Source organism: Microcaecilia unicolor, chromosome 5 (genome assembly GCF_901765095.1).
Source record: "Microcaecilia unicolor chromosome 5, aMicUni1.1, whole genome shotgun sequence".
NCBI classification, from domain to species: domain Eukaryota; kingdom Metazoa; phylum Chordata; class Amphibia; order Gymnophiona; family Siphonopidae; genus Microcaecilia; species Microcaecilia unicolor.
Genome location: NC_044035.1, coordinates 179,272,141 through 179,300,114, shown reverse-complemented (window position 1 = coordinate 179,300,114; position 27,974 = coordinate 179,272,141). Strand labels below are relative to the sequence as shown.

The 27,974-nt window shown below is 47.2% G+C and overlaps 1 protein-coding gene across 1 annotated transcript in view; it reads left to right on the top strand.

Moving 5' to 3' along the window:
- Window positions 1-27,974, top strand: part of GLG1 (golgi glycoprotein 1) — a 435,835-nt gene that overhangs the window by 58,573 nt on the left and 349,288 nt on the right. Inside the window, 3 exon segments of the mRNA XM_030203623.1 lie at window positions 5,580-5,795; window positions 24,098-24,301; window positions 26,838-26,909. Coding sequence (XP_030059483.1) covers window positions 5,580-5,795; window positions 24,098-24,301; window positions 26,838-26,909 — 492 coding nt within the window.

Genomic DNA, 27,974 nt, shown 5'->3' with positions numbered 1-27,974 from the left:
TTGAGCTCCTGGACTATCCTTCTCCACCTAAGGAAGCGTCCACTGTTCCCTTGCACCATGTCCTAAAAAAGACATTGCTTGCGAACTGGACCAAGCCTTTAACTAATCCCCACATCCCCAAGAAGATCGAGTCCCAGTAACCGGATCCATGGGGACCCAGATCTGATGCGCACTCAGTTGCCTCATGATTCTGGAGTTGTGGATCTGGCCCTAAAGGAGGCTAAGAGTTCTAGGGAGCATGCTTCGGCGCCCCCGGGCAAGGACTCTAGAACCTTAGACTCCTTTGGGAGGAAGGCCTACCATTCTTCTATGCTCGTGGCCAAAATTCAGTCTTACCAGCTCTACACGAGCATACACATGCGGAACAATGTGTGGCAGTTGGCGGGCTTGGTTGATGCGCTCCCCCCTGAGCAAGCCAAGCCATTTCAGGAGGTGGTCAGGCAGCTGAAGGCGTGCAGAAAATTCCTGGCCAGAGGGGTGTATGACACCTTTGATGTTGCGTCCAGGGCCGCTGCTCAAGGTGTGGTGATGCGCAGGCTCTCATGGCTGCGTGCCTCCGACTTGGAGAATAGAATCCAGCAGCGGATTGCGGACTCGCCTTGCCGTGCGGATAACATTTTTGGAGAGAAAGTCGAACAGGTGGTAGAGCAGCTCCACCAGCGGGACACCGCATTCGACAAGTTCTCCCGCCGGCAGCCTTCAGCCTCTACCTCTACAGGTAGAAGATTTTTGGGGGGAAGGAAGACTGTTCCCTACTCTTCTGGCAAGCGTAGGTACAATCCTCCTTCTCGACAGCCTGCGGCCCAGGCTAAGCCCCAGCGCGCTCGCTCTCAGCAGCGTGCGCCTCAGCAAGGCCCCTCGGCTCCCCAGCAAAAGCAAGGGACGAGCTTTTGACTGGCTCCAGCAGAGCATAGCCGACACCCAAGTGTCAGTGCCGAGCGACCTGCCAGTCGGAGGGAGGTTGAAAGCTTTTCACCAAAGGTGGCCTCTCATAACCTCCGATCAGTGGGTTCTCCAAATAGTCCGGCAAGGATACACCCTCAATTTGGCCTCGAAACCTCCAAATTGTCCACCGGGAGCTCAGTCTTACAGCTTCCAGCACAAGTAGGTACTTGCAGAGGAACTCTCCGCCCTTCTCAGCGCCAATGCGGTCGAGCCCGTGCCATCCGGGCAAGAAGGGCTGGGATTCTATTCCAGGTACTTTCTTGTGGAAAAGAAAACAGGGGGGATGCGTCCCATCCTAGACCTAAGGGCCCTGAACAAATATCTGGTCAAAGAAAAGTTCAGGATGCTTTCCCTGGGCACCCTACTTCCCATGATTCAGGAAAACGATTGGCTATGCTCTCTGGACTTGAAGGATGCCTACACACACATCCCGATACTGCCAGCTCACAGACAGTATCTGCGATTTCAGCTGGGCACACATCACTTCCAGTACTGTGTGCTACCCTTTGGGCTCGCCTCTGCGCCCAGGGTGTTCACAAAGTGCTTGGCTGTAGTAGCAGCAGCACTTCGCAGACTGGGGGTGCACGTGTTCCCATATCTCGACGATTGGCTGGTGAAGAACACGTCCGAGGCAGGAGCCCTGCAGTCCATGCAGATGACTATTCGCCTCCTGGAGCTACTGGGGTTTGTGATAAATTACCCAAAGTCCCATCTTCTCCCGGCGCAGAGACTCGAATTCATAGGAGCTCTGCTGGATTCTCGGACGGCTCGCGCCTATCTCCCAGAGGTGAGAGCCAACAACTTGTTGTCCCTCGTCTCGCGGGTGCGAGCGTCCCAGCAGGTCACAGCTTGGCAGATGTTGAGATTGCTGGGCCACATGGCCTCCACAGTTCATGTGACTCCCATGGCCCGCCTTCACATGAGATCTGCTCAATGGACCCTAGCTTCCCAGTGGTTTCAGGCTGCTGGGGATCTAGAAGACGTGATCCACCTGTCCACGAGTTTTCTCGAATCCCTGTATTGGTGGACGATTTGGTCCAATCTGACTCTGGGACGTCCTTTCCAAATTCCTCAGCCACAAAAAGTGCTGACCACGGATGCGTCTCTCCTGGGATGGGGAGCTCATGTCGATGGGCTTCACACCCAAGGAAGCTGGTCCCTCCAGGAACGCGATCTACAGATCAATCTTCTGGAGTTACGAGCGATCTGGAACGCTCTGAAGGCTTTCAGAGATCGGCTGTCCCACCAAATTATCCAAATTCAGACAGACAACCAGGTTGCCATGTACTACGTCAACAAGCAGGGGGGCACCGGATCTCGCCCCCTGTGTCAGGAAGCCGTCAGCATTGTGGCTCTGGGCTCGCCGTCACGGCATGGTGCTCCAAGCCACATATCTGGCAGGCGTAAACAACAGTCTGGCCGACAGGTTGAGCAGGATTATGCAACCTCACGAGTGGTCGCTCAATTCCTGTGTAGTGCGACAGATCTTCCAGGTGTGGGGCACCCCCTTGGTAGACCTCTTCGCATCTCGAGCCAACCACAAAGTCCCTCAGTTCTGTTCCAGGCTTCAGGCCCACGGCAGGCTGGCATCGGATGCCTTCCTCCTGGATTGGGGGGAGGGTCTGCTGTATGCTTATCCTCCCATACCTCTGGTGGGGAAGACTTTGTTGAAACTCAAGCAAGACCGAGGCACCATGATTCTGATTGCTCCTTTTTGGCCGCGTCAGATCTGGTTCCCTCTTCTTCTGGAGTTGTCCTCCGAAGAACCGTGGAGATTGGAGTGTTTTCCGACCCTCATCACGCAGGACGAAGGGGCGCTTCTGCATCCCAACCTCCGGTCCCTGGCTCTCACGGCCTGGATGTTGAGAGCGTAGACTTTGCCTCTTTGGGTCTGTCAGAGGGTGTCTCCTGTATCTTGCTTGCTTCCAGGAAAGATTCCACCAAGAGGAGTTACTTCTTTCTGTGGAGGAGGTTTGCCGTCTGGTGTGACAGCAAGGCCCTAGATCCTCGCTCTTGTCCTACACAGACCCTGCTTGAATACCTTCTGCACTTGTCTGAGTCTGGTCTCAAGACCAACTCTGTAAGGGTTCACCCTAGTGCAATCAGTGCATACCATTACCGTGTGGAAGGTAAGCCGATCTCAGGACAGCCTTTAGTTGTTCGCTTCATGAGAGGTTTGCTTTTGTCAAAGCCCCCTGTCAAGCCTCCTACAGTGTCATGGGATCTCAATGTCGTTCTCACCCAGCTGATGAAACCTCCTTTTGAGCCACTGAATTCCTGCCATCTGAAGTACTTGACCTGGAAGGTCATTTTCTTGGTGGCAGTTACTTCAGCTCGTAGAGTCAGTGAGCTTCAGGCCCTGGTAGCCCAGGCCCCTTACACCAAATTTCATCATAACAGAGTAGTCCTCCGCACTCACCCTAAGTTCTTGCCAAAGGTCGTGTCGGAGTTCCATATGAGCCAGTCAATTGTCTTGCCAACATTCTTTCCCCGTCCTCATTCCTGCCCTGCTGAACGTCAGCTGCACACATTGGACTGCAAGAGAGCATTGGCCTTCTACCTGGAGCGGACACAGCCCAACAGACAGTCCGCCCAATTGTTTGTTTCTTTTGATCCCAATAGGAGGGGAGTGGCTGTGGGGAAACGCACCATATCCAATTGGCTAGCAGATTGCATTTCCTTCACTTACGCCCAGGCTGGGCTGACTGTTGAGGGTCATGTCACGGCTCATAATGTTAGAGCCATGGCAGCGTCGGTAGCCCACTTGAAGTCAGCCTCTATTGAAGAAATTTGCAAAGCTGTGACGTGGTCATCTGTCCACACATTCACATCTCATTACTGCCTGCAGCAGGATACCCGACGCGACAGTCGGTTCGGGCAGTCAGTTCTTCAGAACCTGTTTGGGCTTTAGGATCCAACTCCACCCCCCGAGGGCCCTGTTTGTTCTGTTCCAGGCTGCACTCTCAGTTAGTTGGTAAATTTTTTAGGTCAATCTCAGTTATGTCCTCGCCGTTGCGAGGCCCAATTGACCATGTTTGTTGTTTTGAGTGAGCCTGGGGGCTAGGGATACTCCATCAGTGAGAACAAGCAGCCTCCTTGTCCTCGGAGAAAGCGAATGCTACATACCTGTAGAAGGTATTCTCCGAGGACAGCAGGCTGATTGTTCTCACAAACCCGCCCGCCTCCCCTTTGGAGTTGTGTCTTCCCTTGTCTTTGTTTTGCTACATATGAGACTGGCCGGCACAAGCCGGTTTCGGGCGGGAAGACGGCCGCGCATGCGCGGTGTGCATCGGCGCGCGAGGACTAGCAAAGGCCTTTGCTAGTGAAGATTCCGATTGGAGGGGCTGCCGTGGACGTCACCCATCAGTGAGAACAATCAGCCTGCTGTCCTCGGAGAATACCTTCTACAGGTATGTAGCATTCGCTGTCCCCACCCACAAAATCCACACTCAGCACAGCCTTTATATCTGTCCCGTCTTCTGACCTCCCTCCCCCCTATACTTTTCATCCCCTTAGGTCCTTGCAACAAAATCGGCCAATGATTCCCTCCTTCTACATTATAGCTTTAGAGACTATCCAAGTTCGGATCTTTAGTGTGACAGCTCCTACTCTATGGAATTCCCTGGCATTATCTGTAGAGTTCAATCCCTTCACTCTGTGTTTAATGCAGAACTAAAAACCTTATTGATTTGTGATGCATAGCACAATTGAATAATAATATTGAGAGCATCTGCCTTCCTCCCACCTTTGCTCCTCCTGGAGAGCAGATTACAGGCTATTGCTTACTACTGATGTGATCCCTAGCCTCGTTTTGCAGTGTTTTTTTCTTCTTCTCTGACTCTTAATATTTTATTTCCTTCACTCGCTGTTATTAGTATTTATTGTAAGCTACCTATATAGTATGCTCGCAGACAGTATATCAAGATCTAAATAAACTTGAAACTTTCCTCCTAACAATACTGCATAGTTTATTATGTTAGTAACTTTATGTATGCACTTGTGGGGTAGGAGGAGCAATCATGGTAGCTTGTAAATGGGAAGCTGGATAGTTCTGCACAGGGGCATTGCATGTACTGTCATTTTTGTCTTGGGGAGAAAAAAGAAATGGAACTACTTTTGAAAGACTATTAATTTTTCTACGGTCCTCATTTTCTAGGGTATAGGTTAGATTTAGAGGATAGCAATGGCAAAGAAAGGGGTAGTGTGAACGAGATTATGTATCATATCTAGGAACCATGCTTTTTAAGATGGCTAGACTGAAACTTTTGTCATAGGTTACAAATAGCTTTAGTTTTGAATCAGCTGAAGCATTTTTTTTTTTTTAGGTTAGGATACTGAGGTCTTGAAATTAGTCAGACTTTATCTGAGGCCTCTCACACAACTTTTACTAAGACAAGACTCAGGCATATGAACTAGTACAATGTAAGGGTATACAAGCAGTAAATCTCCATTCTATGTGCTTTCACACAGTCTGAATAAAGTGGTTATATATCATGTCACAACATGAGAACAAGTTAAACCAATTGGTACTACAGAAGTGGTCTGTTAGAGTGCCTATTCTAGTCTAAAGTCTTGAACTCTGCTCTTTTTTTTTATCATTTTGTTTCCCCCCCCCCCCCCCCCCACTGAAACAGATTAGAGAATGCGCTAATGAACAAGTTGGTAAAGGGTTCTTAGTATCATGCTTGGTGGATCATCGCGGAAACATTACAGAATATCAGTGTCACCAGTACATTACTAAGATGACAGCCATAATCTTTAGTGACTATCGTCTGATCTGTGGTTTCATGGATGACTGCAAGAATGATATCAATGCATTGAAATGTGGCAGTATTCGACCAGGAGACAAGGTAATTCATGACTGTCTGCTTTCTCTCTGCCCCCTCCTGTTGTCTCCTCTTTTTTTACTCCATTTTAAAGTATACCTAGGGCTTCTGATTTTAGGTTTTAAGCAATTAAACACTGTTAAAATTCCCTGTGCAGAACATTTTAAATGTGTGCTGGACAAACACCAGAAAAACAGTACTTCCCCTAGTATACTTTCTTCCCTTCCCCTATCTTTCCTTGTATCAACCATCCTCTTTTTCTGCTTTTTCTGCACTGATGACTCTTAAGTGATACAAATGTACATTTTTCTTATTGTCAGCTCCACCGTTCTGCAAAAATGGGTTATCCCTTCCTACCAGCAGGTGTAGGTAGCGAAACCTAAATTCTGCCAGTGACATCACCAGCATAAATAGAGGTGCTTCTTGCTTGTCATACTCATCTGGTTCAGCTGGTGGCACCAGACTGACCTTGCAGGCCGTGGTATGCAGTTCTGAGGCGCCTCCTGGTGGAGGATTGTCTTCCACTGCCCAGGGGCCAGGGTTTGCTCTAGCAGGGGCCGGTAGACGTGGAAAATCCAGATTCCTTCTGGCTTATAATTTGGTCATTGGAAGGAGATGTTTGGAGATGTGTGGGTTCTTCCCTACAGTGGTCTCTATGCTACTCCACTATAGGAAGGCCTCTAGGTCCTTGGCTTAAATCAGTGTCTAGTGAGTTCTTGAATCCTGGCACAGGGAGTGGTTCCTGTCTCCCTTGAGATGCTCAGATTCCCAATATTTTGGTGTTTCTGCTGCTAGGCCTGGATCAGGGGCTGGCTCTGAGCTCCCTGAGAGTCTTGGAGGCAGCTCTAGCCAGTTTTCATGGGAAGGTGAAGGGTATCTCTAGCTTTGCATAGAGAGATGGCTTGGTCCCTGAGGGGTGATTTATCTGTGCCTTCCGCTATGCCTTTCCTTCCATTCATGGGACCTCAATCTGATGCGTCTGCGCTTGGCTTTTATGAAAGACCTTGCTATCAGGGTGGTGTTTCTGGTAGCCATCACCTGTTCTCTGGGCTGCAGGCATTATTTTGCCAGAACCTATATTTGTCCTTCAGGGAGGACTCAGGGTCCCTGTGTACGGTCCAAGCCTTTTTGCCGAAAGTGGTGAGGTTCGGTTCCTAGGGATCAGAACCTTCATGTGCTAGATGTCTGAAGGTCGCTGCTCCGGTACCTGAGGGAGACAAATGAATTTTGTCTGTCCACCTCATTGTGCTTTCCATTGCCCTTGGAAGAGCCAGGCAGCCTCTAGGCCTCCATTGTAAAGTGGATCAAGGTGGCTGTTGAGTTTGACTACATTAGCAAGAATCTTATGGTGCCTCAAGGACTCGGGCTGCTTGGACGGAGGCTCAGGCAGTTTTCGCTGAGGACATTTTGCATGGTGGCAACTTTGGTGGTTGCTCCATTCCTTTGCTAAGGTTGGATATGCCGTAGGTTGGATATGCTGCTCAGTCTGCTCGGACTTTGGCAGAGCTGTCATTTGTGGGGCTCAGTAGACTGCTTTGGTGCAGAATAGTGATGCTGACACTAAGAAAGGGGAAATTGTTTTACCAGTTAATTTTCTTCTTTTTAGTCAAGTGACACTGTAATGCAATCCCACCCTCGGAAGAAGATTTTGGTCCAGGGTTCTGGGTGTGTGCTGTATGCTTCATTTTTTTTGCTTAAAAAAAAAAAAAAAGTGATTGGAAGCCATACGGGGTTCCCGTGACATGGCTATATATTAGTATATGCAGGGTAGTGCGTGACCACTTTGTGGCGTTTTACATAGTAACATAGTAGATGACTGCAGATAAAGACCTGTACAGTTCATCCAGTCTGCCCAACAAGATAAACTCATTACATGTGGTATAATGTGATACTTCATATGTGTACCTGATCTTGATTTGTCCTTGCCATTTTCAGGGCACAGACCATAAAAGTCTGCCTGGCACTGTTCTTGTTTTAAATTTCTGCAGTTGTTGAAGCCCCTGAAAAGCTCCACTACAGCCTATCCAAATCTTTTCAGCTATGATCAGGGCACAGACTGTAGAAGTCTTGCCCGGTACTTGCTTTGCTTCCAAATCAGTGGTGTTGCTACCTAATCTCCACTAAACTTGTTTGGATTCATTCCTTCCAAACAGGATTCCTTTGTGTTTATCCCACACATTTTGTAATTCCGTTACCAATTGCATCTTCACCACCTCTTGTGGAAGGGCTTTCCAGGTACCTACCACCTTCTCAATGAAAAACTATTTCCTGACATTCCTGAGTCTGCTCCATCTCAACCTCAATTCAGGTTCTCTAGTTCTACCACCTTCTTGTCTCTGTAAAATGTTTGCGGATTTATACCTTTCAGATATTTGAACGTCTGTATCGTATCACCCCAGTTTCTTCTTTCCTCCAGGGTATACATGTTCAGGTCAACAAGTCCCTTCTCATACGTCTCACTACGCAAACCCCATACCACTTTTGTCGCTTTTCTCTGAACTGCTTTGTCTTTTTACATCTTTAGCAACATACAGCCTCCAAAACTGAACGCAGTACTGCAAGTGAGGCCTCAACAATGACTTGTACAGGGGCATCAACACTTCTTTTCTTCTGCTGGTTATACCCCTCTCTTTGTTGCCTATCATCCTTCTGGCCACAGCCACCATCTTGTCGCATTGTTTCTTCACCTTGAAATCCTCGGACATCATCACCCCCAGGCCCCTCTCCTGAGCCAAGCTTACTAATATCTCTCCTCCTATCTGATGCATCACTTTTTGCTCGCTTGCAGTTGCAATGGTTGATGGACATGGGTGCGTTACAAAGGGACCTTCTGCTGTTTGGGCAGATGCATACTGGATTGTTCCAGGGAGCACCTCTGCTTATGCTGGTGGTGTTGCTGGCAGAATTCAATTTTCTCTACCTCTGCGGTAAGAAGGGATAACACCCACTTCCATATCATCAAGCTGATCAATCCATAGACTGGTGGGTTGTGTCCATCTACCAGCAGGTGGAGATAGAGAGCAAACTTTTGCCTCCCTATATGTGGTCATGTGCTGCCGGAAACTCCTCAGTATGTTCTCTATCTCAGCAGGTGGTGGTCACACACAGCAGCAGCTCTAGCTAGGCCTCCAAGCCTAATTTTTAGGTTTTGTTGAGTACCTGGGGTTGAGGGCTCTTCTTGAGCAAGTGCAAACCTGGTGGCGCCAGGTCCCTCCTTTTCTCCCTCCTCCCGCTGGCTCCGTTAAAAAAAAAAAAAAAAAAAAAATTTTGAACGTCCTTAAAGGCGTTTATTTCGACGTTTATTTAAACGTTTATTGCAGCTACTCACTGGGACACCAGGTCGTTACAGCTCGGAGCGGAAAGCAGGTAATTTTTACCTTTTTATAGCGGGCAGGGGGTTCCCCGATTGATCTCCACGTGGCCTATGGCGTCGGAGGGCGAGGGCGCAAAGTGTCGCTCCCCTGATCGGTTGGGCGCTTCTAGAGGGGATGCGGGGGTCTTAAAGTCTGATTCGCCCTTGTTGGGTGACAGTTTCGTGACCGATGAGTGTCCCGGTCCTTCCTCCGGTGTGGCGGTTTTTCCCGCCATAAACGCCCATCCCCCGCGGCTCGCCTCCGCCATATTGGCCGGCCACGCGGCTCGGACGGCTTCTTCTTGGGCCGCCCTTGAGGTGGGAGACATTGATGCCATGAACGGCCTTAATTTGTGCGACGGCACAAAAGCGGCTAAAGTTAAGCGCCGTTTTTCCCGCGCGGCTCCTTCGCGGAGTGTCGCGCTGGACGCCATCTTGGATGCGCAGCATGTCTCTCCCCCGCTCTTGCGAGCGCCGGTTGAGGGTGCGTCTAGGGCTGTAGCCCAGGCTGCGGAAGTGCACAGTATGCGGGGTTTCTCCCCCGAGTTTGTTTTGCTGCTGCATCAGGCCTTCCTTATGCAAAACGCTGCCCCTGCTCCCTCGTCTGGTAAAGAGGTTGAGGCCCCCGGAGGTAAACGCCCTCGGGTTGATTCCCAGGCCTTGGAGGACTTTGTCTCCTCCGATGTAGATGAGGGCAGCGTATCTGAGTTCTCCCAACGGTCCTTTGCGGATTCCTTGGAGGAGACGGATCCCCGCTCGGATGGAGCGGATGACCCCTCTGCAGCGCGGCTCTTTAGCTCAGAGGATTTGCCCAACCTGTTAGTGCAGGCCATGGGCATTTTGAAGATTTCCTCTACGGAGGACGTCTCTCCCTCAGCCCCTGTTGGCTCTGCCATTATGCTGGGGACGAAGCGCCCACCTAGAACCTTCCACGTGCATGATGCCATGCACACCTTAATTTCGGCTCAATGGGATGTCCCGGAAGCGAGCCTTAAAGTGGCTAGGGCTATGTCCCGCCTCTATCCTTTGCCTGAAAGTGAACGTGAGGCCTATCTGTGGCCTACCGTAGATTCTTTAATCACTGCGGTGACTAAGAAAATGGCGTTGCCGGTGGAAGGTGGCACGGCCCTAAAGGACGCCCAAGACAGAAGATTGGAGGCGGCCTTAAGGTCGTCCTTTGAGGCGGCTGCTTTAAGTTTGCAGGCCTCAGTTTGCGGCTCCTATGTGGCCAGGGCGTGCCTGACTATGGTGCAGCGGGCTTCCCCCTCGGATCATTCCTTGAGGGCTGATTGGCCGGCCCTGGAATCGGGCTTGGCCTATTTGGCAGACTTGCTGTATGATGTCTTGAGGGCCTCAGCTAAAGGCATGGCTCAGACAATCTCTGCGCGGCGGTGGCTTTGGCTGAAGCATTGGTCTGCTGACCACGCCTCTAAATCCCGCCTAGCTAAATTGCCTTTTAAAGGCAAGCTGCTCTTTGGGGTCGAGCTGGACAAAATCGTGACTGATCTCGGCACGTCTAAGGGCAAGAAGTTACCAGAGGTCAGGGCTCGGGCTAGTACTCGTCCCGGTACCTCCAGAGGACAGTTTCAGGAAGCCCGTCGGTACCGCCCGGGCAGGTCGGGCTCTTCTGCCTCCTTTTCCTTCAAGAGGAACTTCTCCCCCAAGCAGCATTCCTTTCGCAGAGACCGCCGTCCCGGAGGTGCTTCCTCCGGTCCTCCCCCAGGGTCTCGTACCCAATGACGGGCCTTGGTCCACCCCCCAGTGCAGATTGGAGGACGGCTGTCCTCGGTTCTGGGCGAGTGGACCACAATAACTTCAGACGCTTGGGTGCTGGAAGTCATCAAAGACGGCTACAAGCTAGAGTTCTGCCGACCCTTAAGAGACGGGTTTGTACTCTCTCCCTGCAAGTCTTCGGTCAAAGCTGTGGCAGTGCAGCAGACCTTGGACAATCTGATCCGCCTGGGTGCGGTTGTTCCGGTGCCAGAAAATCAGCTTGGCAAGGGACGTTACTCCATTTACTTTGTGGTACCAAAGAAAGGAGGTTCTGTACGGCCTATCCTCGACCTCAAAGGGGTCAATCGGGCCTTGAAAGTTCGGCACTTTCGCATTGAGACTCTCCGCTCTGTTATAGCGGCAGTGAAGGCAGGGGAGTACCTGGCATTCTTGGACATCAAGGAAGCGTACTTGCATATTCCCATCTGGCCTCCCCATCAACGCTTTCTGCGTTTTGCAGTCCTGGGCCGACACTTCCAGTTCAGAGCCCTCCCGTTCGGGTTGGCTACTGCTCCGCGGACCTTCTCCAAAGTAATGGTGGTCATCGCGGCCTTCCTGAGGAAGGAAGGAGTACAAGTCCATCCTTATCTGGACGACTGGTTGATCCGAGCCCCCTCTTATGCAGAGTGCGGCAAAGCTGTGAACCGGGTGGTTGCTCTTTTGAGCTCCCTGGGGTGGATCATCAACTGGGAGAAAAGCCAGCTGCGCCCAACTCAGTCCCTGGAGTATCTGGGAGTTCGATTCGACACCCAAGTGGGCAGAGTGTTCCTGCCAGACAATCGGATTGTCAAGCTTCAGGCTCAGGTGGACCAGTTCCTAGTAGCCTCTCCTCTTCGGGCTTGGGACTATGTGCAGCTGTTGGGCTCTATGACGGCCACGATGGAAGTAGTGCCATGGGCCAGGGCTCATATGAGACCACTTCAACTCTCTCTGCTGCAGCGCTGGACTCCGATGTCGGATGATTATGCTGTGCGCCTTCCCTTGGACCCAGCAGTGCGCAAGGCTCTGAGCTGGTGGACGCAGACAGACAAGTTGTCTGCAGGAATGCCTCTGGTGACCCCGGAGTGGATTGTCGTCACGACGGACGCCTCTTTGTCGGGCTGGGGAGCCCATTGCTTGGGAAGGACAGCGCAGGGGCTCTGGTCTCCTGCAGAGGCAAAGTGGTCTATCAACCTCCTGGAACTCAGAGCCATTCGGTTGGCGCTTTTGGAGTTCATCCCGGTACTGGCGTTGAAGCCTGTACGGGTCCTGTCGGACAATGCCACGGCTGTGGCCTATGTCAACCGCCAGGGAGGTACCAAGAGCGCCCCTCTAGCCAAGGAGGCCATGAATCTATGCCAGTGGGCGGAAGCGAACCTGGAACAGCTGTCAGCGGCCCACATTGCCGGAGTCATGAATGTCAAGGCGGACTTTCTCAGTCGCCATACCTTGGAGCCCGGAGAGTGGCAGCTATCTGCTCAGGCGTTCTTGGACATCACGAAGCGCTGGGGCCTGCCGAGCCTAGATCTGATGGCGTCATCGGCCAATTGCCAAGTGCCGCGCTTTTTCAGCAGAGGACGGGACCCTCGATCCCTGGGAGTAGATGCTCTTCTCCAACAGTGGCCGACACAAGAGCTTCTCTGTGTTCCCGCCCTGGCCCATGTTGGGCAGGGTGCTAGACCGGGTGGCAAAGCATCCGGGCCGGATAATCCTGGTGGGTCCGGATTGGCCCAGACGTCCCTGGTATGCGGACTTGATCAGGCTCTCAGTTGACGATCCTCTGCGGCTGCCAGTGGAGCAGGGTCTGTTACATCAGGGTCCCGTGGTGATGGAGGATCTCTCCCCCTTTGGTCTTACGGCCTGGCTATTGAGCGGCAGCGTCTGAGGGAGAAGGGCTTCTCAGACAAGGTCATCGCCACTATGCTGAGAGCGAGGAAGCGCTCTACTTCTACTGCTTACGCCAGGGTTTGGCGTACCTTTGCATCGTGGTGTGAGGCAGGCTCACTTTCTCCCTTCACTGCTCCAATTTCTTCAGTGTTGGCGTTCCTGCAAGAAGGTCTGGAGAAAGGCCTGTCGCTCAGTTCCCTTAAAGTCCAGGTAGCGGCTCTGGCTTGCTTCAGGGGTCGCCTGAAGGGTGCTTCCCTGGCTTCGCAGCCAGATGTGGTGCGCTTTCTCAAGGGAGTTAATCACCTGCGCCCTCCTCTGCACTCAGTGGTACCTGCATGGAATCTCAATCTGGTGCTAAGAGCCTTTGCAGAAGCCGCCTTTTGAACCCTTGTCGAGGGCATCTCTGAAAGACCTGACGTTGAAAGCAGTCTTTTTGGTGGCTATCACTTCAGCCAGAAGAGTTTCCGAGCTCCAGGCGCTATCATGTCGAGAGCCCTTTCTGCAGTTCACTGAGGCAGGAGTGTCTATTTGCACAGTGCCTTCCTTCCTGCCCAAGATTGTTTCTCGCTTCCATGTGAATCAGCAGCTCTGTCTCCCATCCTTTCGTAGGGAGGACTACCCAGAGGAATACTCTGCTCTCAAATATCTAGATGTGAGACGAGTCATCATCAGATACTTGGAAGTGACCAATGATTTTCGGAAGTCGGATCATCTGTTTGTCCTGTTTGCAGGTCCTCGTAAGGGTCTGCAGGCTGCTAAGCCTACAGTGGCAAGATGGGTCAAGGAAGCCATTGCAGCGGCTTATGTGGCCACGGGGAAGGTGCCGCCTATCCGGCTGAAGGCTTACTCCACAAGAGCTCAGGCGGCCTCGATGGCAGAGGCCGGGTCCGTCTCCTTGGAAGAGATTTGCAAGGCGGCAACTTGGGCATCGGCCCATACCTTCTCCAGGCATTACCGCTTGACTGTGGCTGCTCGGGCGGAGGCCCGGTTTGGAGCTTCAGTGTTGCGGTCAGGGATTTCTATGTCCCGCCCTGGGTGAGTACTGCTTCGGTACATCCCACCAGTCTATGGATTGATCAGCATGATGATATGGAAGGTAAAATTATGTATCATACCTTATAATTTTCTTTCCATTAATCATAGCTGATCAATCCATAGCCCCTCCCAGATATCTGTACTGTTTTTATTCTGGTTGCATTTCAGGTTCAAGTTTAGTCTTCAGTTCCTGTTCAGGAGGACTTCGTGTTCAAGTTTTTTCAATTGGATTCTTCAGGAGTTGAGACGATTGTGTTACAGTGAGCTGCTGCATTCCTCTCCCCTCCGTTTTACGGGGCTGGATCGAGACCTAAATTCTGCCGGCGCTCCCTCCCGCTTCGTGCGGCTGTAGGGCAGCTTTGTACCCCTCCCGCTTCGGCGGTGTTAGGGTCAGTCAGCTCCTCCCGCGGTTGCGGTTGCAGGATAAGCCAGATCCCCCCCACATCGGCGGGGTGGTGTCCCTCCCCCGCTCCGCGGGGATGAGCTGGACGGATTCCCCTCCCCCACTTGTGTGGGGATGAGCTGGGTTAATTCCCCTCCCCCGTTTCAGCGGTGGTGAGCTGGGCAGAGTGTCCCTTTGTGGGTGTAATTCTCTAAGTGCTGAGTCCTGCGGATGGAGCTTTGATATCGACATACTGAGGAGTTTCCGGCAGCACATGACCACATATAGGGAGGCAAAAGGATTGCTCTCTATCTCCACCTGCTGGTAGATGGACACAACCCACCAGTCTATGGATTGATCAGCTATGATTAATGGAAAGAAAATTATCAGGTATGATACATAATTTTACCTTTGATTCCATAGAAACAAGTACCAAGCTCTTTTCTAGAACTTTTCTGTATGCAAAGAATCCTTAACTGGATAAATTTTAGGTATTCAAATATCTAAAAATAGAAGCCCTCAGTATCCCTTCAGTGATGTTTTCTAGGCAGGACACCTGCTGATTGCCTCTGCCTCAAGTGTTCTAGCATTCTGATTTCTGGGTAATTTCTGTTTTGGTGTATTAATGACTTTTATTGACCAGTGGGATATGTTATACAGCACCCTGGGTGAACTGCTTCATAAAACCAGTTAATAAGCAAGCACAAATGGGTGCTGTCACCGTATGGTAATTGAATGGAACAGTTCTTTTAGAGCTCAGAACACTGTAAAGTTCTCAGCATGCCCAGTGGTTCCTGTGCAGAGATCATTTGTCTTTTCGGGGTTCTGTTTTCTGCTGTGCCAAATGACTGGAAAAAAAAATCTGTCATGTTTTTAGAAATTACTTTTATTTTGTCTTTCAGTGGTGTTTTTTTTTTTAGTTTGTGCTTTGGGAACTTAAAGATTGGGGTTTAAAGGAGGAATTGTAGGTTAGTGTTAGGCAAAATAAAAATATAAAAAGCAAATTTTATCAATTAATCTCCTTAGTCTTTTCCACTTAGTTTTAAAAATTTTGTACCACATCATTAACAGAATCTAACAGGCACTGCAGGATCTAGTTTAGTCTTCCCACCCACCCCCTAGGACAACTCTTCATTTATAGTCAGTTATTGTAATTAGGGTAACAAGCAAGGCATGCTCTTACAGATTTTTAAATACATTTCATTACCATCTATGAAGGAAACACTAACTAAACTATACAATATACTATATAAACTAAAAGACACTTTTATATTAGGCTAATATCCTTAATACTGTAGCAAGTTTTAAATTATTGAAAAACTCAAAAACACTAAGATGGAGTCAGCAGTCCAGCAGCGAGAGGGGTGCTATCCAGTCTTGTGCATTGAGTGTCACATGTATGATTATCTCCCAGTTGGTGAGATGTCATATGTGTGTGCCCGATGCAAAGAGCTCCTAGCTCTTAGGGAATGTGTCCGTTCTCTTGAGGCTAGAGTAGCAGACTCTGTGGAGCTGAGGGAGACAGAGAGGTACATAGAGGAGACCTACAGGGATGTTGTAGAGAAGTCCCACCTCCAGTCTGGTAGCCCTTGTGCTACCTTGGAGGAGGGGAGGTCTCCTAGAAGGAGAGCATCACCCTGGTGAAGTAGGAGGTACTCCTGTAGCCAGGACCTGCCCACCAGGGGATGTACTATCCTCTCGCACCGAGGATATGTCTCCAAGTGCTGCCCAGGAGGGAAAGGTTAGGACAGCTGTTGTAGTTGGTGATTCGATCATTAGGCATATAGACAGCTGGGTGGCTGGTGGACATGAGGATTGCCTGGTGACTTGCCTGCCTGGTGCGAAGGTGGCGTTCCTCACGCGTCACCTAGATAGGATTTTAGATAGTGCTGGGGAGGAGTCGTCTGTCTTGGTACATGTGGGTACCAATGACATAGAAAAATGTAGGAGAGAGGTTCTCGAAGCCAAATTTAGGCTCTTAGGTAGAAAGCTCAAATCCAGATCCTCTAGAGTAGCATTTTCTGAAATGCTACCTGTTCCACGCACAGGGCCCAGGAGACAGGCAGAGCTCCAGAGTCTCAATGCGTGGATGAGACGATGGTGCAGGGAGGAGGGTTTTAGATTTGTAGGAACTGGGCAACATTCTGGGGAAGGGGGGGAGCCTATTCCGAAAGGATGGACTCCACCTTAACCACGGTGGGACCAGGCTGCTGGCATCAGCATTTAAAACGGAGATAGAGCAGCTTTTAAACTAGAAATGGGGGGAAGGCCGACAGTCGCCAATGTAACACCTATTTTTCAAAAAGGTTCCAGAGACGATCCGGGAAATTATAGACCGGCGAGTCTGACGTCGGTGCTGGGCAAAATGGTAGAGAGTATTATTAAGGACAAAATTACAGAGCATATTCAAAAGCACGGATTAATGAGACAGTCAACATGGATTTAGTGAAGGGAAATCTTGCCTCATCAATTACTACATTTCTTTGAAGGGGTGAACAAACGTGGATAAAGGTGAGCCGGTTGATATTATGTATCTGGATTTTCAGAAGTCGTTTGACAAAGTACCTCATGAAAGACTCCAGGGGAAATCGGAGAGTCATGGGATAGGAGGTAGTGTTCTATTGTGGATTAAAAACTGGTTAAAAGATAGAAAACAGAGAGTAGGGTTAAGTGGTCAGTATTCTCAATGGAGAAGGGTAGTTAGTGGGGTTCTCCAGGGCTTTGTGCTCAGACCGCTGCTTCTTAACATATTTATAAATGACCTAGAGATGGGAGTAAATAGTGAGGTAATTAAATTTGCTGATGACACAAAGTTACTCAGTCGTTAAATCGCGGGAGGATTGTGAAAAATTACAAGCGGACCTTACGAGACTGGGCGTCTAAATGGCAGATAACGTTTAATGTGAGCAAGTGCAAAGTGATGCATGTGGGAAAGAGGAACACGAATTATAGCTATGTCATGCAAGGTTCCACGTTAGGAGTCACGGACCAAGAAAGGGATCTAGGTGTCGTCGTTGATGATACGTTGAAATCTTCTGCTCAGTGTGCTGCTGCGGCTAAGAAAGCAAATAGAATGTTAGGTATTATTAGGAAAGGAATGGAAAACAAAAATGAGGATGTTATAATGCCTTTGTATCGCTCCATGGTGCAACCGCACCTCAAATATTGTATTCAATTCTGGTCGCTGCATCTCAAAAAAGATATAGTGGAATTAGAAAAGGTGCAGAGAAGGGCGACGAAAATGATAAAGGGGATGGGACGACTTCCCTATGAGGAAAGGCTAAAGCGCCTAGGGCTCCAGCTTGGAGAAAAGTCAGCTGAGGGGAGATATGATAGAGGTCTATAAAATTAATAAGAGGAGTTGAACGGGTAGATGTGAAGCGTCTGTTCACGCTTTCCAAAAATACTAGGACTAGGGGGCATGCGATGAAGCTACAATATAGTAAATTTAAAATGAATTGGAGAAACATTTTTCTTCACTCAACGTGTAATTAAACTCTGGAATTCGTTGCCAGAGAATGTGGTAAAGGCGGTTAGCTTAGCGGAGTTTAATAAAGGTTTGGACGGCTTCCTAAAGGAAAAGTCCATTGACCGTTATTAAATGGACTTGGGAAAATCCACTGTTTCTGGGATAAGCAGTATAAAATTTTGTACATTTTTGGGATCTTGCCCGGTATTTGTGACCTGGATTGGCCACTGTTGGAAACAGGATGCTGGGCTTGATGGACCTTTGGTCTTTCCCAGTATCGCAATACTTATGTACATATTTCGTGTCTTAGGCGTTTGGGTTTGAAACAAACAACATTCAACTTGATCAAACATTTAGTTGGGTAACAAAGAAAAAAATATCAATTGCGTCCCAGGCCTATAACTTCAGGATGCATTCTCAGTTTATTGCAGGTTTCTCAGCCAACTCCAATCCATAAACCATTTAATCCTTGTTTGAAAGTGAAGTCTCAGTAGATTGTTTGTGTCAGTCTCAAAACCAAGCCTAAGTAGCTCATTTTGCCACTGATTTCTCAAGAAAAGCCATGATGCCCAACTGTCCGCAGACAATAGGTCTTCCTTAGGGCATTTCCTTCTTACTACTACTTTTTAAAAAATATATATTTTAAAAATTATACATTTCCAGAAACAGCAGTGAAACTTATCAGTGAAAAATTCTTGTCACTTCAGCACTGAGGTTTTACTTGGGAACCATTAAGACACCCCCATTAGGCTTGAGAAACTAGGCAAAGACAACCAAATGAGGCTTGGGAACCTCAAGTAAGATGCCCACCTTCAGGCTTGGGAACCTGTGCCAAGTGGCTGGACTTGCCTGGCTATCGGGCGTGACCTCTTGGCGATGAGGTTGCCACTTCCTATTGAATTGGTAGTGGCGTAGCCACCATGGACCAACGCATGCTTAAAGCAACTGAGTGACTTATACAGCAATTAGAAACATCGATGGGCCCTATATCCGTTTCATCTATCATTCAACAATACTGGCCAAAAAACACTTTTTTTTGCAATCCTTATATGGAGAGACTCCAAATTGAAAACTACATATTCTGATAGAAGGAAATCTGCTCTTTCTAATGGTGCTAAACGAAAGAATATTGAAGCTGTACCACTGGAGATCAAGGGCATCAAAGATAGCCCAAAATGGGCAAAAATGCTTTTATACCAACTTTGAACACTTATAATTTTTCAACCACTTGAAGGAAAGTGCTGCAAATTGGAATGCCTCATTACAGCCGTGCATTTAGTACACCTACCAAAAATCAACCTGAAAGGCCAACTAGTTTAGAAACTACAGCAGCCTCAACATCGCTGTAAATTGATTTTTGCCGTTTTTTGGCAAAGTTTGAGCCTACACCATTCAAAAAGTAAGAGGACTAGGAACATGGGGTTTTGCCAGTTCATTAAGCCCTAAACGTAGTGCAGGTTCTCCAAATATCCCCCTTGTACTACTAAAACTTCCAGTTTTACAGCTTCTGGAAGTTGGCCCAAAATGTCATTTTTGCTCAGGCGACATTTTGAAACCCTTTACTTGAGGTCCCCTAGAACCTCCAATTTTTAGTCTTTTGAACTAAAATTTTGCAAAGCTTAGTTTTTTATCATAAAGAAACTATGTACCAAATTTCATCAAAATCTGAGATGGTGAGGTGGGGACGACCTTTAAAATTGGTCCACTTGACACTCATTTGCTTCTGATCATCGGCCCATGAAAGAGCCCTTCAGGACAGAAATTCAGGGTCAAGATGTTTGACATTTGCAGGCTGTTCCCACATCCTATTTTTTTTCTTGCTTTATTTGAAATATCAGTCCTATATAGTAGACTGCTGAACTTCCTTAAATCAGGGGGACCATTTTTATTTGCCTAGATAAGTTTTACTTTTTTTTTCTTCATCTCTTATCCAAAACAATGTTCTGACTTGAGTGTTCATAAAGATGAAGAGCATTAACTACTAGCTACAAATATTTTTATGTCAAGCAATAACAAATTAAACAGTTATTTTGACTTTATATTTTATACTGTTTCAAAGAATCAGGTTACCTTACAGTTAATAAGACAAGTGGGCCTGTCTGTTGTGGATTTCCATCCAAATGGGATGGAAAGAAAATACTGCTCCACTTTTGCTTCCTGATGACAGGAGATGCAAAAGAACAGATCTGATAAAAAGTTCTGTACCTACTGCTCACTTTAACCACCCACCTTACATCTCACTCTTTCTAGATGTTGCTCTGATGCTGCTAACACTGTTAACTCATAGCTCTATGCAGCCTTCAGTCACTCTGAGCTACCTGCTTACCACTACTACTCCATCACCATGCCACCATAACCACAAAGTAAACAGTGAGAATATGGGTGCATGCTGCTAAATATCCAGAAAAACTTGTGGAGCTGTAGACTGGCACTAGAAAACACTGCAGCATACCTGCTTGTGCCAGATCAAGAGGCCCTTTTACTAATAGAAACACAAAAACATGACGGCAAATAAGGGCTAAATGGCCCATCCAGTCTGCCCATCCTCAGTAACCACTAACTTCCTTTTCCTAAGGAAACCCACATGCCAGTCCCATGCTTTCTTAAAATCTGACACAGTCCTTGTCTCCATGACATCCACCGCCATTCCACACATCCACCATCCCATGCCCCCTCATTTAATAGTTAACATGCAAATAAGCATGCGTTTCCAAACTGGCATGACGGCATGCACTGATTCGCACGTTAACCGTATGCTGTGCTAGGGAGAATGGGTGTAAAATGCACATTGCAATTAGCATATGGTACCACATATTGGAGTCCTTTTTCTAAGCTACATTAACCAGGTAACGTGGGGTTATCAGCATGGTAGACAGTAGCTCAGACCCACACTATTGTCTATTGTGCTAAAACGAGAGCAGTTGCATTGAAAATCCAGCATTTCTAGCCTATCCCCATATCATAGTAAACATAATAGATGACGGCAGAAAAAGACCTGCACGGTCCATCCAGTCTGCCCAACAAGATAAACTCACATGTGCTACTTTTTGTGTATACCTTACCTTGATTTGTACCTGTCCTTTTCTGGGCACAGACCATATAAGTCTGCCCAGCACTATCCCCGCCTCCCAACCACCAGCCCCGCCTCCCACCACCGGTTTTGGCACAGACCGTATAAGTCTGCCCAGCACTATCCCCGCCTCCAAACCACCAGTCCCGCTTCCCACCATCGGCTCTGGCACAGACCGTATAAGTCTGCCCAGCACCATCTCCGTCTCCCGCCACCGGCTTTGCCACCCAATCTCGTCTAAGCTCCTGTGGATCCATTCCTTCTGAACAGGATTCCTTTATGTTTATCCCACGCATGTTTGAATTCCGTTACCGTTTTCGTTTCCACCACCTCCCGCGGGAGGGCATTCCAAGCATCCACTGCTCTCTCCGTGAAAAAAATACTTCCTGACATTTTTCTTGAGTCTGCCCCCCTTCAATCTCATTTCATGTCCTCTCGTTCTACTGCCTTCGCATCTCCGGAAAAGGTTCGTTTGCAGATTAATACCTTTCAAATATTTGAACGTCTGTATCATATCAACCCTGTTTCTCCTTTCCTCCAGAGTATACATGTTCAGGTCCGCAAGTCTCTCATACGTCTTGTAACGCAAATCCCATACCATTCTCGTAGCTTTTCTTTGCACCGCTTCAATTCTTTTTACATCCTTAACAAGATACGGCCTCCAGAACTGAACACAATACTCCAGGTGGGGCCTCACCAACGACTTATACAGGGGCATCAACACACCGTTTCTTCTGCTGGTCACACCTCTATCTATACAGCCTAACAACCTTCTAGCTAGGGCTACCGCCTTGTCACACTGTTTCGTCGCCTTCAAATCCTCAGATACTATCACCCCAAGATCCCTCTCCCCATCCGTACCTATCAGACTCTCCCCGTCTAACACATACGTCTCCCGTGGATTTCTACTCCCTAAGTGCATCACTTTGCATTTCTTCGCATTGAATTTTAACTGCCAAACCTTAGGCTATTCTTCTAGCTTCCGTAGGTCCTTTTTCATGTTTTCCACTCCCTCCAGGGTGTCCACTCTGTTACAGATCTTAGTATCATCCGCAAATAGGCAAACTTTACCTTCTAACTCTTCGGCAATGTCACTCACAAATATATTGAACAGAATCGGCCCCAGCACCGATCCTTGAGGCACTCCACTACTCACCTTTCGCTCCTCTGAGCGAATTCCATTCACCACCGCCCTCTGGCGTCTGTCCGTCAACCAGTTCCTAATCCAGTTCACCACTTCGGGTCCTGTCTTCAGCCCATCCAGTTTATTTAGGAGCCTCCTGTGGGGAACCGTGTCAAAAGCTTTGCTGAGATCTAAGTAGATTACGTCTATAGCTCGTCCCTGATTCAGTTCTCCTGTCACCCAATCAAAGAATTCAATGAGGTTCGTTTGGCACGATTTCCCTTTGGTAAAACCATGTTGTGTCGTTCTTGCAACTTATTGGCTTCCAGGAAATTCACTATCCTTTCCTTCAGCCTCACTTCCATTACTTTTCCAATAACCGAAGTGAGGCTTACCGGCCTGTAGTTTCCAGCTTCTTCCCTGTCACCACTTTTGTGAAGAGGGACCACATCCGCCGTTCTCCAATCCCTCGGAACCTCTCCCGGGCAGCTCCTAGACGTGACAGGGGAAGAAGAGTGTGGCCAGTTATGACAGGTAGCACATAGTACATTAGCTGTCCCAACTGATGATAGCACAGCTGAACTTACTTCCACCTCAAGAGGAGGTGGTAAGTTCAGCTGCACTACCTGCAAGCAAGTAGTGTGGCTGCCAAGTACCATGGATGTGTGGTGGTCCCCCGGGCCTCTCAATTCCCTGCCATTGACTCCACTCTCACCCCAATCCCCCCTTCCCTCATGCACCCAACTCCCTCTATGAAACCCCGCCCATCTCTAGCAAATCTCCTCCTCCCACCTCCACCCCCACCCCTCTCCAGGTTCTACTCTGGGATCTGCAAATCTAGAAACATCTCCACCAGCTGTCCCTTTCTGCTGCTGCCTGGATCAGCATCTCCTCTTAAATGGTAAGGCAACAACTGGAGAGAGGGGTCAGGTGCTGTTGTGGAGATGTCAAACCAGACGGCAGAAGAAAGGGACTACCACTGCCAGTACGAGCATTAATAGACCTACAGACCCTGGCATAGGACCAGAAGGGGGGATGGCGCTGGGCAGACTATATGTGAAGTGTCACGGAGTGTGGATTTGCTGGATGTGGGCAGGATTTCACAGATGGAGTCAGGTGCTGGAAGGGAGAATTAGGAGTCTTGTTGACAGGATCACGATACTTGAAAGATGGGCCAGTGCTTGTGTCAGGTTGGGGTGTGGTGAAGGATTCTGAATGGGCTTGAGGTGTGTCACCACAGCATGGTGTATTCTTTATTTATAATCTGGGCCTGCATCGTGTTACTTGTGGTGTCTGATAGCATGGGTGCTTCCACGCCATCAGGCACCGGATCGTTTCACTTGGCTCGGGGTGAGGGTACTTGGGGTCTGGTGGTCCCATGGACCTCCAGCCCCTGTGTTTGACAGGTCTGGGCTTTTGACAGTCCAGACTTGTCAAAGAAGTTCGGGAAGATTGTTCCTGAGCATATGCTCAGGCACAATCCTCCCGCACTTCTACTCTGTGATCAGAGAGAACAGCATGCTTAAATTTGCATGCTATTATCTCTGATCATAGGGGCGGTAAAGCCCTGTTCTGTTCCAGTGCTGTTTTCAGAGCACTGTTTGGAACTGCGTGGAGCTTTTGATCATTTGCCCATCAGTGGGGCTGACTAGCTTAACTAATGAACATTTTGAGTTTAGGGGTAATGTTGACAGTGCTGTCTTGCTGATCTTATTTCACAAGCCAAGTGCCACATTCTGCTCAGCTGTAGCTTAGTTGATGCATCACACCTGTAGTGTTTGTTTGAAATGTTCCTGAGAATTACAGCACATAAGCAGAACTGAGAAAGGAAAACAGTTTTATAAACATTGAAATACTTGAGCATTTCAGATATTCCATTCTCCTTCCTTTCAAAGGTTTTTGAATTGTCTATATTAAAGAAGCAGTAGCAAAGTTTAGGAATGAGTTTGCAGAAGTCTGCCATGCTTCGGTACCTCAGTACCTAATGTCATCCAAATAATGCATTTGAACAAAACTTTGTTTTTGATCTATTCTTTCCCATCCTGTTCTCTCATCTCTGCCTTAACCAGCCAAACACAAATTCAACTAGAGAGCTTCAGTTTTTGTTGGAGCTGGGGGGTCTAAGTTAAGGTACACTTCATTTTTTGACTACTTTTTATGCCATCTAGAATGTGAATATTTATTATATTATGAAGTCCATTTCATAGAAACTGCAAGTGGGTTATGCTTTCCTGATGTCCTTGTGTTATCTTACAGGATCCACATTCACAAGGAGAAGTGGTTGCTTGTCTAGAGAAGGCAGTGGTAAATGAGGCTGAGGAGGCAGAGCCAAAGAACAAGATCTCGGATAGTTGTAAGAAAGCTATTCTGCGTGTAGCTGAGCTCTCATCAGATGACTTCCACCTGGATCGTCACTTGTATTTCGCATGTCGAGATGATCGTGAGCGCTTCTGTGAAACTGTAAGTAGGGCTTTTTTGTTTTAAACAAAAGTGTTCCTATACTGCATGTATTAAGTTAGATTCAAAATAAATCAAGCAATCAGTACTCATTTCAAATACAGTTCATACCAAAATTTGCAGGTTCAGATGAATACTTTTGAGTCTGTGTCTTTAAGATGTGGCTTACTTCTAAAGTGAGTTTCAAAAGAAAGAGGAGGTTCATCATTTGTCTCAAAAGGCAAGTGCTCAGTTTCGTGGACCATTTTTTTCCAGTGTGACCTTAGGTAAATGGTTGTAAAACTTTGAGCATGTATATTGCAGGATGTGATGACAAATGATCATTTTTCCATAGGGCAGTAGGTATCCAGGCAGTCTATAATGTTTTGGGAAGAAGTGATATGGGACACTGTTGAAAAGCATTGAAATGGAGTAGATGGTATCCAAGTTAACATGACTGATTTCAGAGCAATATTGGGAGAGCTTAGAACGGAACTTGATCTCCTACCATGAGATGAGTTTATATATATTTATTTAATTTGAAGGTGGTAAGGCTGAAGACTTTAGATATTAACGTTGGAGATGTTGACTTCATATAGTATGTGGTGTTCGTATGTTAGCACACTTGTATTTATAGCTCATGTTCACTAATGTGTACTAAAGCAAGCCTTGCAAGTCTGCATTGTATGAATGCTTAGGAACTGGAAGGAAGGGCAAGGAATGCACCCAGGAGCTGGTAACAGTATGTCACCAATTACTTTAGCCTTTGCTTTTCTGTATCTCCCCAATTCCTTCAGACTTGACCTAGATAACACAGCTTTCTTCAAGGTAAGTGGTTTTCACAGATGTTCAGCATTGGTCCTTCGTAAATCTAAAGTTAAATGTTTGCCCGTGTGTAGGGAAGCTAGAAAGAATGACTGTGGGAGACCGCCTTATTGATTCTTTGTATGACAGTACCTTGAATACTGTGTGCAGTTCTGGTCTTCTCATCTCAAAAAAAGGTAAAACTGGAAAAGGGCAATCAAAATTATAAAGAATCTGGACTTACCTCTGGGGGGGGGGGGGGGGGGGGGAGGCTTGGAGAAATAGATAGAGGTGCGGAACAGACTTGTTCACCCTTTCAGTTTAATATTATTAGTTCTTTTATTTAGCCCACACCTTTTTTCAGTAGCTCAAGGTGAGTCAAATAATATTAGGACTAGGGACATTTCAGATTTGGAGAAATAATTTTAAATGTGCCTCCTATTTGTTTTTGATTATTCACCTCCATAAATCAAAGTGAGGAACAATAAATTTAAAGAATGTAAACAGTAAAATTTTACAAATCCTCCCATATTCACTTTAAAATTCAGGATTTTTGTTTTTCATTCAGCATACAATTTGAGGAAATTGTTGTTGGAAGATGTGGTCAAGGCAGTTAATATAGCTGCGTATAAAAGGTGTTCAGACAAGTTTCTCCAGGAAAAGTCCATAAACTATTGTTAGCCATGTAGTCTTGACCCTAGATCTTTCATTGGTGCTGATCAGCTTAACTAATGAACATTTAAGGGCCTGCTATTGTCCTGGTCGTTTAAATCATATTTCCAGGGCTAACCGGGCATTTTCAGCACCACTCAACTAGATAGTGTCATTGAAAATGGCCAGTTAAGCGCCCAAGCTGAAACTGGCTATTTTGGGGGTGTTCCAAGGGCAGAGTTGGCACTTAGCTGGCTAAGATGATCACATAAAAAGCAGCCCTAATTGCCAAATATTGCAATAAACATGCTATTTTTGCTGGCTCAGTATTCCCAGAAATTCAGTGCCAGACCACAGACATGACCCAGCATTGGATTTCTGGGTATAACACTGGCCCTTAGAATTTAGGGGTCTTACTGATCTCACTTCACATGCCTCTGTTGGAGGCAGGACGCTGGGCTTGATAGACCTTTAGCCTGACTCAGTATGGCACTTATTTTTATCAGCTGCTTTTTTTTTCCTGTAAATTTGTGCTGAGCTTTAGTGTAATCAAGTTCTACAAGAGCTGTAGTCACCTGAGAATCATCTGATGGCTAATTTTTCTTCTCCAGTATGTTTACCCTACAGAAATGCATCTGTGCTAGGTGTGTGCTGTACCTATTCAGCACACATTTCTTTAGGGCTAATAATTTGAAAAGTCAACTAGGAACAGGCTTAAGGTTCATTTTCTTCTCCTGTGGTGTATAATTCTGCTAGACAGGATCTGTAACTGGTTCATAGCTGTGCACAGTTTTGAGAAAATCATCTTCTGTGGACTGCTGCTGATTTTCAGATGGCATTTGTGGCTACAGTCCAACACTTGTGTACAATGACTGTGCTGGAATGTACATCAAAGATGTAAGAAAATAAGAGGAAGTGCATTTCCTCAGCATAGGTCACGTGAAAAGCATTTTGATTGGGGGGGGGGGGGGCACAGAGGGAGAGAGGCAAGATTTATAATTACTAGTTTATACTGCATGATCTATACATAGTATAGTGTTCCTCTTATGCTGTTTGTTCTGGAGAGCATATGACAATCATGGGATATTTTGCTTTTGTGACTTAGACCCAGGCAGGAGAAGGCCGAATCTACAAGTGTCTGTTTAACCACAAATTTGAGGAGTCCATGAGTGAAAAGGTGAGACTTTAAGCAATGCCAGTCCTTTTTTCTGGGTGTTTGATCTCATGCTGACAGCTGTCTATCTGTTGGTCTTTCTTTTGTAATGATCAAGCATATATTTATTGTTTGGTTTTGTAACTGGGAACTTAAAATACTTCACTTGTGAGTGAGAAGAAAACTAATTCCCACTTGACTTGTGAGTAAGAAGAAAACTAATTCCCGAAGCCGAACACGATATGGATAATTTTCCTTATGATACCATCCACTTGATGTATCCACTAGCACTGTAAGCAAGACGTGCTCCACAATGTGCCTTTACAACCTCATAAGTGATGTCTCTGGAGGAAAAGGGGACTGAAATAGCAGATCCAATCATGAATTTGTAATGTGTGACTGTTGGGCAGTCTGGATGGACCGTTCAGGTCTTTATCTGCTGTCATCTACTATGTTGTTGTAATTATATGCAGAATGTCAAAATTTGTGCCAAAATAGAAGTGAAATAAAATTAAATACAAAACAGTGCTAAACTGAAAGTAATGCATTAAAACCAGTGAAGTTAACTCTGGCTTTATCTACTTTAAGAGGCCCTGCTGCCCAGGACACCACCTGGCCTGAGGCCTTTAAGAGAACATCCAAATGTCTAATAATACCTAACCTGGTTCCAGGGATGTGTTGGATGCCCTCCTCGTTGCTGCCATTTTGGAAAATAGTGGTGGTTTATCTGATGTTATTAAAACTAGCAGAACTGTTATCATTTATTACCATTTTGGCACAAAGTGTAATGAGAGGATGTCCAAAACTTCTTCAGGATCAGACTAGTAGCACCGATTCATTTAGGGGTGGAGGGGTGCCAGAGGTTTAAGGGTTCTCTGGTCAAGGGCATCTCTGTGCTGGATGCCCCGGGACATGTAGATTCCCTGCTTGGAGATCCAGTGCTAACTGTCTAATTTCTCATTGATTTCTAAACTTAAAAACTTTACTTAACTTTTGGAGGATTTACTTCCGCAGGTGAAGTAAAAATTATAAATACACAGAACTATATACAACACCTACGCCATATAAAACACCTACACCAATCTATAG